The 12,491-nt window shown below is 52.2% G+C and overlaps 1 protein-coding gene across 3 annotated transcripts in view; it reads left to right on the top strand.

The window, feature by feature from the left end:
• The window catches only part of PTPRN2 (protein tyrosine phosphatase receptor type N2), a 901,057-nt gene that overhangs the window by 760,424 nt on the left and 128,142 nt on the right, over positions 1-12,491 (top strand). For all 3 annotated transcript variants that reach the window (XM_032753238.2, XM_058428604.1, XM_032753237.2), the window contains one exon: positions 3,903-4,115. In XM_032753238.2, the coding sequence (XP_032609129.1) occupies positions 3,903-4,115 (213 nt within the window). The remainder of the gene's footprint in view (positions 1-3,902; positions 4,116-12,491) is intronic.

Below are 12,491 nucleotides of genomic sequence, written 5' to 3'. Positions count from 1 at the left end.
AGCACTGAAGTGTGCCTATCTGTACATCTCCCCCACCCAGGACGCACCCCTGCAGCTGTGTTACCAGGCCTCCTTCTCCCTCCTCCTCCTCCTCACTTCTCCTCTGTTCCAAACTTTCAGTCATTGAGCTGCCGCTGTACAGAAGGGGGTGTTCTGCTTTTAAAAGACGCCTGACTGTAAATGTCAAAGTCATAAATATTTAAACATAATTTTCTTTCAATTTCAAGTCAAGACTGATAAGATGCCTCTAATTAGTCTGGGCTCTCTTCGGGGTCCACCCGCCGTGGTTCAGCCTTGGGGGGTCGGTGCCCATGGGGAAGAAGGCGCTAAGGACTACCAAAGCCACACCTGGGTCAAGACTGTGCCTCAAACTCACTTTTAAACTCATTTCTTTCTCTCAAAGGCCATGGCTAGCAGGAGTTTTAAGATTCTTTTTAACTCCACAAAAAGGAAGGGAGTCATTGTAAAGTTATTGGAACTCAGTCACTTAAAAAAAATTCTTTAAATCTTCGTTTCTTCCGGGATTCCTAAGACCTGACTTGCAGCCAACAGTTTTTCCCTCCGCATCACCCTCCTGCTCCGCGCTGGGTGGGACACTTGAAACCGTCCTGGGCGTGGAGGGAAGACCTCTTTCTTCGGTTTCTTCTGCGGCGCCCGCGGGCGGGTAGGAGGCGGGTTTCCCAGCCGGGCCCTGGGATCCAGCGACTTCTATGTCAGGCCGGTGGACCCCAGTCGGTCCCTGTGTCCAGCGTCCCGCCCTCCCCTGCAGTCAGACCCTCCTCGCCCTCAGCCCCGGCGCTGCCCGCGGTCACGACTCCCCGGCTGTCCAGGTCCCGCGGCCCCGCGCTGTCGCCCTCCGGGCCTCTCCCAGGTTGCAGAAGGGGCCTCCTTGTGGACCGGCCGGGGGAGGCGGGCCTGGGGCGGCTCCCACCCCTCCTCTGCTGGGACAGCGCGGGCCCAGGCAGCAGGGAGCTGGGCGAGGTTGGTGGAGACAGGACTCCAGGGGACTGGGGCTCCTTCCTTCCCCTCCAGGGGCGCCTGGGACCCAGCGGGGACCCGGGAGGAGAGCCAGGAGCTCTCCGGGCAATCGCTGTCCTTGACATTTCTCTTTGACCTTTGAGTAAATCCAAGCGCGCCAAGGGAGGCCTCGAAAGCAGGCCCGGTTCCGCCCCCGCGCATGCGGAGCGCGTCGAGGGTCCCGGCGACAGCAGATGTCTGCCTCGCTGGGAACAGCCTCGGCTGGCCCCGGGTCCCCCCTGCCGCCCGCAGGCCAGGCCTCCTCCTCCGGCCCCCACGCGTCCCCTGCCCTCACCCAGCCCGAGTGACCGCGGGCAGCGCCTGTGCCCCTTCCTCGGGGAGCCGGAGCCAGCGGCCGCCCTGCGCCTCGGAACCCCACACACCCGCGTGCACAGTCTGGGTGCCACTGCCGGGTCCACCACACGCCGTGGCCCCGCCGCCCCCTCAGAGCCAGGGTGGTCACCGCGCGCATGTGGGCCTCACGACGCCGGGCAGGAAGGTTCGGGAAGTCCCTGTTCCCGGGCGCAGTCGTCCACGTGAGCGCGCGGTGTCCACCCGACAGCGGGGCCGGGGTCGCCTCCGCGCTGGGGCGGGTGGAGGCGCGCGGAGGCCGCCGGCCCGGCCGGGATGACGGGTGGGAGGACGGCGGGCGCCCCCTCCGCCGGTCGTGCCGTTTCCTTTGTTGTTCTCGTTCCGTCGGCCAAGGCTAGGCGGGACCCGCGGGAAGCGAGGGGCGAGGGGCTGCGAGGGGCGCGGGCCAGGCCCCGGGGAAAAGCCCTCCCGCCCAGGTGTGGCTCCGGAGGACGCGGCCCCGCAGGCGAACATGGACCCTGGGGTGGGCAGAGGACCCGGCCCCTGTCCCGGCGCCGCTTGGACCCCCACGCCGCTCGCATCCGGGGTCGTGGCCGCTCCTCCCCGCCTAGGTCCCCCCGCGCGCTCTGGAGTCCCTCGCGCCGGCCCGGGAGGGCACAAGGCGGAGCTGCCGCCCACCCGAGAGAACCAGCGCCCGCGCGGGGACCGAGGAGACCCCGGCCCAGGGGAGGCGGCGCGTGGCCGGCGCCTTAGGTTTCGTGAACGGGCTGTGCCCGGGAAGGGGCGGGGAGGGGCGCTCAGGGGACCCGGTGGGCGGATCCCGGCGGACTCGGGCTGGGTCGCGCGGCTCTAGAGTGACTTCTTTCTGGAAGAGGCTGTGTGGGCCGGAGGGAGGGGGAGGGGAGGGGAGGAGACCGGGGAGGGGAGACTGGGGAGGGGGCGCGAACGGGATCTCCACGAGAAGGGCTACCGTGCGCGGCGAGACCCAGTGGCGGCTGCGGGGTGCAGACCAAGCGGGGTTCGGGCCGCTTCTCTGGCTGCCGCCCAGCCTCACCCTCCCGGGTCCCTCCCCACTCCCCTCCCCCCACCCCGCACCTCCTCCCCCTCTCCCCCCTTTCCCCCTCCCTCCCCCTTTCCTTCCCTCCCTCTCCAAAGCCTCCCTCCCTCTCCGCGGCGGCTCCACCGCCTCCTGCCGCTGGAGAACCTCGCGGTCCTCCTCCGAGCCATGCATCCAGGCAGGAAAATCCGGGCGTCTTTTCTCATTTAACCCGCGTTTCCATTAACTTAGTCCCAGCACCAGCTAATCTGCTGCACCGAAGGCAAAAGAAGGCTAATTAATGACCAGCTTTTCCAGTCAAGACCGGTGATAATTGCTTTGGTGGCGTTTATGATTACAAGATAAAAACGGGCCCGGCCTGACATAAGAGGCACTGTGTACGCTGGGAGACGGGAGGAAATGAAGAGTTGGGAGGCTGAATACGGAGTAGAAAATTACTAATAGAAGAGAGATAATGAAGAGGCCGGTCAGGCATTCATGGGGAAAAATCCATTTTGTTACCACGCGAAATTAGGTGGTGGAAAGGGGTTTGCTAATTGTTCTCATCTTGTAGCAGCCAGGACCCAGGCCGGGCGTGCTCCCCCATTCACTTCCCGAGTCATTGTGCAGGGCGCGCAGTCTGCGGGGCGGCCTTCCCATTTTCCTGTAGCGTCCTTAATTGTTGCTAATATACCTTCTAATGAAGCTAATGAGGGGAGAGCCGTGCAACTATTTGCACGTGGAGACAAGTGAAATGCACCTAAAGGGCTTTCTCATATTTTCACTAGCACTACCCCCGCTCCCCAAGAAGCAGTGAGAATCTGAAGGGGTTTCCTCGCTGAGAAGTGAAGTTCCAAAGGCTCTGCAGCTCCTTTCAAGGAAAAATACGTAGGTGCGTAGGTGCGAAGTGTTGTGGTCTGCACCAGGCCACTCCTGGAGAGTGACTGGAGTCAGGTGGGATTCAACCAGTGCTCGCCTTTCAAGACAGGTGGATCCAAATCCCCTGACCTGGGAGGGAGAATGTTCTGTGAAGATGCACAGAGCCAGTCCCACGTTCCTTTGTTGCTGAAGATGTGCTGGACTTGGTGGCTACTTGAAGCTGCAGAAGGCTCCAGGCCTGCCCACCCTCCTCCACCGCCAAGCCTGGCCTCCCCCCAGCACACTCAACAATCATTGTGCAAGCTCTAGACAAACTGCTGTGCCCGGTTAGAAGAAGGGATGGATACTTTACTTAAGGCAGCAAATTAGCTGCCAAATACTTTACATAAATTTGAAAAACAGCCACCACTGAGGGAAAAAGTGGTGCCTCTGACTGTCCTCTTGAGCACGCTGCAATCTGCGATGTGCTATTTTCAAATGACTTCTACTTCTCCTTTGACGGGGGTCGTTCCACAGGGCCCTCCCGTTGTGGTTCCAGGGCCAGCACAGCGTCCTGTGGGGCTGAGCTTTCTACTTTCAAGTTGCATTTGGAGACGTGTGTTTTTAGGAGGTCATGCTTTGTCAGGAGCTAACACAGCCCTCTCTCCTTGTTCTGCAGAAAAGCAAACTGAAGTTCCTGCATACTCAGGCGGAACAAGAAGACTCCACCAAGTTCATCGCGCTCACCCTGGTCTCCCTCGCCTGCATCCTGGGCGTCCTCCTGGCCTCTGGCCTCATCTACTGCCTCCGCCATAGCTCTCAGCACAGGCTGAAGGAGAAGCTCTCGGGACTAGGGGGCGACCCGGGTACAGATGCCACTGCCGCCTACCAGGTAAGAGGAGACTTTTTAAAAAGTGCTGTATCGAATTTATCTGTTGAGCAGGCAGATGATCACAGTCCTCTCTGGCCCCTCCTCCATTCCCGGCAGTTGTTCCTGTATCATAGTTTGGGGTCTTTTATGATGACAGTTTGGAACTTCTCATCAGCATTCATGCAAATACCTTGTATCCACAGTTGTACAGCTCTGTATTTGTCTGCTCTTCTTGGATAGTCTCATGTTAACCCTGGAAGTATGTTGTTAATTAGAAGTGTGGAAAAAGTACAGTACATGAATGATGTATTATGTGTTATCTTAGTTTGGCCACTACTAATGAAAAGTGCCAGAGTTGCGGTATCAGTTGGTATGTAGGTGTTTGAAGATATCTCAAAAATCGGCTTCCTCAGGGTCTTCTACGAAAAGATCCTTTGACCTGCCCAGTTGCCACCCTGTGCTGTTGTCCGGTGCAGTGAAACCTAATGCTGACCAGGGGAAGGTGACCCACACGAGGGACACCTTCTCTAGAGGCACCACAGACACCCTTGGAAATGAGCTGGAAACCAGGGAGGGTGTGAGGAAGGCAAGTTCAGACCAAGTCGGGCATTTTTTAAAAACCACAGAGTTTTTGGAAGTTCGATAGCACACATTTCGTATTTAGTATTGTCCTGTAATGAACACAGGCCTTCAGTTTTAACAGCGGTACAAGCCTAGAATACTTACACCAGTCAGGGCATTTGATTCCCTTGCATATAAACTATCATTTAATTCCAAGAAGATATTCCCATTCGGGAAGGTAGGATGACTCCTTAACCACTGCTTTAAAAGTTGGTCAGTACAGATGTAAGATTTCCTCACTGGACTGGATCCTTTGTTTTCTCTAGTCACATGATTACAGTGTGCAATACGTCTTGTAAATAATTCATCATTTTTACAGTCGTATGTAAAGTAAATATTATTATTCCATCATCAGAGTTACATGGGTGGGCCCTCCAGCTCTCTCCACAAAGCGCCCTCCAGCACCGTACCCTCCTGCTGCCTGAGCCCCTTGGAGCTAGCTTTCCTATACTCTGTGAGCTCTCGGGACCCTCCCCCACGTAAGGAATTTACACAATCTCTATGCCGAAAAGAGACTGACCACAAGACAGCTTTTCCTCCCGTTTCAAAATTCCTGGTATTGCCATTGAATGGAGGAAGCCTCCAGTTTTCTGGAGAGGGTCACCAGCCCGGTCAGGATGATCTTTTTCTTATAAAGAAATGGCAACTTCAAATGTGTTGAGGATGGCATTTCAGTTGCAGTGCGTAGCTTTGCTTCAAAGCAAAAGGAAAATCACATTTGAAGAAGCAGCCTGAAAAAAAATGTCACATAAACTAGTAAGAATTTATCCAGAAATTCCATTGAGCAAGACCTTCAATGTAGGATGCCAGGTCTTCAGGCCAAGTCTGTGTCGGTACATAAATAAATTATCACACCAGTTCTGTTCCATGCGTGAGAGACGGAAGATCATACAGGCAGAGATTTTTAGAAAGCGTGGCACCCTTTGATATACTTTGAAATTCAAATATAAAATATTGATAGAATGGAAAGGTTGGACTTGCATGCAGAAATGACTAATTTGAAAAAAAAACTGCAGGTTGAAAATGCATACTTAGGACTGAGTTTGTGATAATTAACAGAAAAAAAAGCCTTCCCAGTGACAGCTCTAATTAATAGTATCTGTAATTAAAATCATGCCCTTCCAGCAGGAAAATTGTTTGAATTTCTTGGAGTGACCTTTTTGCTGTTCCTCCTGAGGGCATGGTGGTTAAGTTGATATTGATTTTATAATGAGCTCCGGTTTGTTTAATAAGAATCTGTAATCCTGACAATAAATGAAATGTGTGCTTTTCTTCAATCCAGATTAATAAAAAGGGAAAAACAACTTTTTTTCTTTAAAAATGTGATCTAGGAAAATTTGGAAATGAAATGAGTGTAAAGACTTTCTGGTTGGTTTAGCTTTGAAATCACTACAAAATACCCTTTAGGGAAGTACTTTGATTAAAGTGGGGGTTTGCCCCATCACAGTGGATTGTTTCCTGGTGAGAAAGTTTTAGGTGTTGAACCGTTGTGTTGCTGCGATTTGTGTTTTGGCAGAGCAGGACTCGGTAATGAGGATGGGGACTGTATGATTGTTCGCTTTGAATTTAGCTGAGTAATGTGTCAAGGACTCAGACAATTGCAGTTACAAGGAGAGGATATTTACTCTGGTAAATGAAGCAGGTATTAATTCATTAATGTATCCAGATCTCACTTGGGTTTTCTATCACAGCCATGAGTCCCCCGTGAAGTGTAAAAATCTGTTTGAAAAGTTTTTTTAAAATATTGCAAACATAAAACAAATTTCAGGAAAGGTGTCTTCTTGCATTAATGTATTTATTTCTGGCTCACTGAACCTGTGTACTTTGCTGATTCTATAATCACAGTGAGGTTGTGGATGATAATTCTCATCACTGGGTTACAAGGAAAATGGAACAATTTGATCTTATGCTTTATTTTATGGGGACATGATGGAACTACTCAATTCATTTTCTTAAAGCTTCTGAAAAATAAAAAGATTATTGTGCAAGTTAGGTTAGCAGTAAGTAACCGAGGAGAGAGAGAATGGTAGGTGGCAATATCGTAAGTTTTATTAATATCAGAGTATGAAGTTACTCTTTAAACAGAAGAACTTGTGTTCTTACCTGGGGAAAGGAAGGTCAGGAGCAGAGACGTTCTGATGGATGGAGGAGACAGGTGTGTGGAGGTGGTATCCTGGCGGCACCGGTGGCCTCAGGTTGTAGAGCTCCTTCCTCCCTGCGGTTCCAGAAGGTGAATCCTCATGTCCTCTGTGAAACAGCAGCCGGGTTAGTGTCCTGGCAAGGCACTTCCGGCATGACCTGGGAGGCCCTCATGTTGCCAACCTCTGATAAAGCATTTGTCTGCCTCAGCCCTGATAATGCACGCGCATCCCCGTTAGTGCCTCGCAGCCCCCCCTGCCCCCCATGTGTGTGAGTCAGAGCCTGGGCTTGGGGCCACAGGGGGCCCACTGTGTGCTCCTGGGGAGTAAGAGAGCTTTTCTTAAAATAGTTTTGAAGCAGTAAGGAGATTGAATTATTAGCTTCTAATGCAAACACCTTTAAACATGTTTACCTGTTTTTCCTCAAAATAGAACTATTTCAAGGACAGGGTCAGGGTTTTAGAGCTTTCTTCGTTTACATGAGTGTGCGATATTTTTGTTTGCCTTACCTATTGGAAAAGCAAATCTTTTTTGACAGACTCTTATATTTTTGACACTTACCAAGATATCAACCCCATCAGATAATCCACCAAGTTTAATTTGCTCAGACTGGAGCAAAAATTGGGTATATTAACTTTCAGAATAACTGAAATATATTCTTAAATGTCATTTGTTTAACAGACTACTCGCACCAAACGTCTCCCCGTTGTTTTAGTAAATGTTGTTTTTTCTTCTAAATAGATAAAACATGATATATTTGGATTAATTCTGTACTTCATGATCTAAAAAACCAATTTTATTGACTTTTATTCTTTTTTTTCAAATCGGCATAGCCTGTCATATATGCATATATGTGTGTATATGAATATTTATACACACGTGTACACACACACACACACACACACACACACACACTAAGGATAAGGTGAAGACATGGAAGATTGTGATTTTTGGTACCAGTATACTTTATGCATTTTCTTTTTCATGTAGGTGTCCTATTTCTATGGAAGGTGATTGGGTAAAAACTGTGCCAAAAATAAGTCGTTAGATGATTAGAAGACATTCTCCGCCTTTTCTCTGAGTCTCTTTGAATGTTGCATCCATTTCCTTGAGGCTTTGATCATCTCTGAGCAGCAAGTTTAGTATTCTGCCAGCCCACTCTCCCTTCCCCGACATGAGGGCAGAGACTCCTGCAGAATTTTCAGCAAGTTCTCTTTTGATGGTTTATTTCACAATACCCAGCAGGTTTCCTTGTGTACTTGGAGGCCTTTGGAACCAAACCCAGAGGAAAGCATGCATCCGGGCCACGGGGCCCTCCTGTAAACACAGCGGCTAAGTGCACATCTCGGTTGCTGCTGCTGCTCCCATTAGCAAGTGATTACAAATGCAGTGACAGTGTGGTGGCAGTTGCGATCTGAGGGTGCTCAGTTGACTGGGTCTGGCGTGTCTGCAAGTCCCAAATGCACCCTGACTTCTTACCCCCGGTGCAGAAAGCTGAGTTCTTACAAAGAGCAAGGTCACGCCTTGGCTCGTTCTCTGGGGCTTTACTAGGTGAGTTTAATCTTCAGGCATTGGTGTAATCATGAGTAATAGAAGTGGGATGTTCACAATTAAATTGGAAAACAGCGACTTTTCTTGAGGTTTACTTGACCCCACCACAAGTTTTAACAAAGCCTTTTCAATCAGCTCTGTATCTTAGAATGGCTTTCCTCACTATATACTTCAATTTCCAGGTCAAAATAATATATTTTTTGCAAATATCAAATAAGCAAAACCTAAGCTGCTTCAAAAGTGAAAGGCACCCTGTGAAAACTGTGCCAAATAGTTTACAATTATAAAAATGCAACATTAAAGAACATTTGTTATGAAATAATTATTATTAGAGAACATTTTTTTATAACAGTCCAGCCTGAGAATGGACATTTTTCTAATTTTATAATACCTTTTCAAATGTAGCTGATAGTACGGATGTCTATGGTAGAATTCTCTTGAAACTTTCGAGACCTGGATTCGGTTTTGCGGATTGTCCTGGAACACACTCCAGGTCCCTGGAGAACGAGGCCCTGCCACCCTCCTCCCATGCTCCATGGTGCACGGAACATCCCTGGACCAACTAGGAATCGGCAAATGCTAAATGGTTGTCACGCTGGTGCCAAATCCCGTGGTTCCTGATGTAAAAGAAATTTGAAGGAAACCTGCAGAATTTTGCCGGGATGATGAGGGTAAAGGGTACATGTTGTCCCCAGTGTGAGAAGAACCTATTTTTGTTTGCCTGTGTGTTCAGTATCAGATCATCAGTATGTGGGGTCAGCCAGCTTGGTTTCTGCAGGCTCCATAGAATCTTCTAGATACCTCTTCACCATGAGTCTGAACGTTTTTCTGTAAGGCACCCCTTTGAAGTGCATTTTTCTCATAAATCTGAAGCGTTCACGGATGCAGTTTCCAAAAGCAGTGTGTATTGTGCTGTTTTGCCCAAAATGCTTCCCATCTGGGAAGCTCCTGAGAGATAGAGCTCGGTCTTCAGAGAACAATGAAGTCTCGAAAGGTGGCCAGAGAAACCTCTCAACGTAAAACAGAAGCATGTTGCTCGTTGGGATACAGCAAGCCACTCCCCGCATCAGACAGTAGTCATTAGATCAGACTTAATTAAAAATCACAGAGACCACTCAGTGAGATATTTGGAAAATTTTTAAAAATTGGAAAGTCTAAGACATAAAATTTGGAGGGCTGAATTCTGTGGCTTCTTTTTGGCACTGGGCTATTCCTATTTTTGCTTTGACCTTGGTAGCTTTTCACACCTGGGTATTACTCGAATAACTGCTTCCTAAGGAAGCCACTTCCTGCTGCACACAAGGAGGGGTGTGGGAAAGGAGGTGGGGGTTGCAGGCTTCTTCCAGACGTGCTCACCCTGCACTCCAGCAGCCAAGGAAGAGGGCTGGGCCCCGGGAGGAGGACGGGTGCTCGCACAGCACCACGGAGGGGTGGCGTGCGTGGTGTCTGTGGAGCGGGTGCTGCTTCCCTTGGGCCTGTGTTGTGCTCCAGTCCGCCTCACCCATTTCTCTGCCAGAACCAGAGAACACTTCCTTCTCGCCAAAGCCGGGGTCGCTCCTGGGGTGACCCCTGCATGCACAGCAGGTCCTTCCGAGCCCCTGTTCCTTGGCACGCCCTGTCCTCATCAGTCACCCACCCCATGGAAAGGGACCCAGGACACCTTCCCCAGGCATCTTAATTATCTCCCGACCCTGTTTTACAAGGGGGCAAAGTCAGCAGCAAACAAACTGAGAGGCGCCCCAGCCCGCAGAGCCAGTGGCAGAGCTGCACTGGGCGGTCCCCAGCTGCGCTGTCCCCACTCCAGGGTGTTGAGGGGCTGGCCCGGGCTTCTCTGTCCCGTGGGTCTGGACAGCTCCTCTGCCACCTTCCCTCTGTAGTGTGAGGCACTGTGGGAGATTCGGGAAAAGGTGACATCCTTTCTTTTCTCAGTTGATGATTTCTTGGAGATGAGGAGTTTGCAATGAAACAGTGAACGGGCGGTAAACAGCATTGGTCCACGCGTCGCTAGGAGGTGATTTGTGTGAAACTGAAATCAAATCCTTGGAGATGACAGAGGAGGGGCTCAGCCAGGTGGTGGGTGGAGCTCTTGGCGGCTGGCGGGAGATGGAGGCGTGGCTGGGGCAGGTGCTGGGGCCATCTGCAGGGTAGGGACAGACCCAAGAAGGTGGGCATTTGCAGGGCTGCGAGGAGGAACTGGGCTAGAGGGGAGAGGCCCTCCTAGTTGGGCCAAGAGTTTAGACAGGGAGCAGGGGCGTCATGGAAGGGACTCGGCTGCAGGTTGCATGCGGGCCCAGAGAGGTCAGCTCTTTGAGTTCATGACAAGGACAAACCCTGCACTCTGTGGTGCTCCGAGGGACGGTCCATGGCTCGGTGTGGCTGAGTGACCCCAGGAGGATCAGAAGAGGCACATTCTGCCCGCTTTCATCCCCCTCCGTTTCTTCCTTCTTCTCTTATTCCCCTCTTGCCACACTTTTCATCGTTTAACTTTCTTTCTCCTCTAATAGTGAAATTCATGGAAGAAAGGCGCCATCGCCCTTCCATTCCCTGGGGTGCGAGGCCCAGCCCCTCCCTCCTGAAGCCCGCCTTCCTCATCTGTGAAGTGGGGCCTCCTCTTGGGTCGCCATTCGGATGAGGGCAGCCCTGTGGGTGCGGGTGCCACGTCAGCTCTGAAGCGCTGCCTGAGGGTGACTTGCCCGGCCTGCAGCGACTGTCAGTGCCCGCAGGGCTGGGATGGGTGTTGGATTCCTGCCTGCTCCTCTCGTTTCCAGGGTACCCGTTTCCGCACACGTCCTGCTCGGCATGAGCTGCTCCCCGCCCTTAGACCTGATTAGAGGTGGGGGACACATTTTCTGAACTAAAACTGAGGATATGGCGTCTGCAAAGCATGCACTTCCAGAGAAGAAAACAGGAGCAAAGCCCTGAAACCCGGGCTGCTCTGCGGAATTCAAGACACCTGATGGAAGGTGTTTGGAGAAGGCGCCCGGGTGAGCGAACACCCGGGTGAGCCCCTGTGTGGTCCGGGGCCCTGGGGGGTAAGGTCAGGCCTTGGTGCAGGTGCAGCCGCGGGCATCTGTGCTCTGAACACCTCACCTCCCAGCCCAAGGGGCTTCAGGGCTCACATCGAGGTGAGGGCTCAGCAGGAGGGAAGCCCTGGTCGGGTGGGCTCAGCTCAGCGGGACCCCTGCTGCCCATGGCGGGAGGCAGGCTCTCCGAAGGACATGAGCCGCTGTGAAATAAAGTGGGTGTTGGGAGGAGACACTTGAGGGAGTAAAGGGAAGTGTAAAAAAGTGGATTAAACTGGGATTTCAAAAGAAATGGTAGGCGGTAGGGAGGAGATTCCAGCAGGCGGGTACCAGGAGGTAGGAGTGGGTGTGAGCGAGAGGCAAGTTCCACCCAAGGGGCCCTGTGCCCACAGCGCGGCTGTGCTTGAAGGCTGGGTCTCCCCACTCCCTGCCTGCAGCCTCTGCTCTCCCGGCTCCCCGTGGGGCCGCTGTCCCTCGGGAGAAGAGGCCTTGGGTGGCTCCTGGAGCCTCCCCCAACCAGAGCTGTGCAGACCCCCCCCCAGCAAGAGGAGCCCAGTGTGGGAGGAGACACCCGGCAGGGCCGGAATCTCCTCCAGGTGACAGCCTCGTGTGCACGACAGGGTGGGACTCCACAGGCGTGCACAGAGGTACCTGCGCGGGGCCTCACCTTGGGGCCGAGGGTCCTCAGGCCGTTGCTGTAAAGCAGACCTTCTTCTCAGCCTCTGCCTTGATGGGCACGAGAGAGAATGCGCCTCTGTGGTGAATGGCATTTCTGTGGTGAAATGCATTAGCCTGTCAAAAATGGCAAAGCCCAGCTCTTAACACAACACGCACACCAGCATAAAAGGAGGCAAGACGCTGCGCGGGGTGGTGGGATGAGGAATGATGGCTGGAGCCGCCACGGCATGCAGGAGCTGGGTGTTACAAGAGGAGAAAGCTTTGGGAAAAGCAATTGCACGTCAAACCAAGGAGGACCCGGTAGATGAAAGTCATTTCCAAATGTCAAACGGGGATCACTTCAAGGACGTGAATAAGGAAGGCTGATCTGCTGGCCACCTCCAGCA

This window comes from Hylobates moloch, unplaced genomic scaffold (genome assembly GCF_009828535.3).
Source record: "Hylobates moloch isolate HMO894 unplaced genomic scaffold, HMol_V3 SCAFFOLD_1, whole genome shotgun sequence".
In the NCBI taxonomy this organism is placed as follows: domain Eukaryota; kingdom Metazoa; phylum Chordata; class Mammalia; order Primates; family Hylobatidae; genus Hylobates; species Hylobates moloch.
This window is presented reverse-complemented; position numbering and strand designations above follow the sequence as displayed.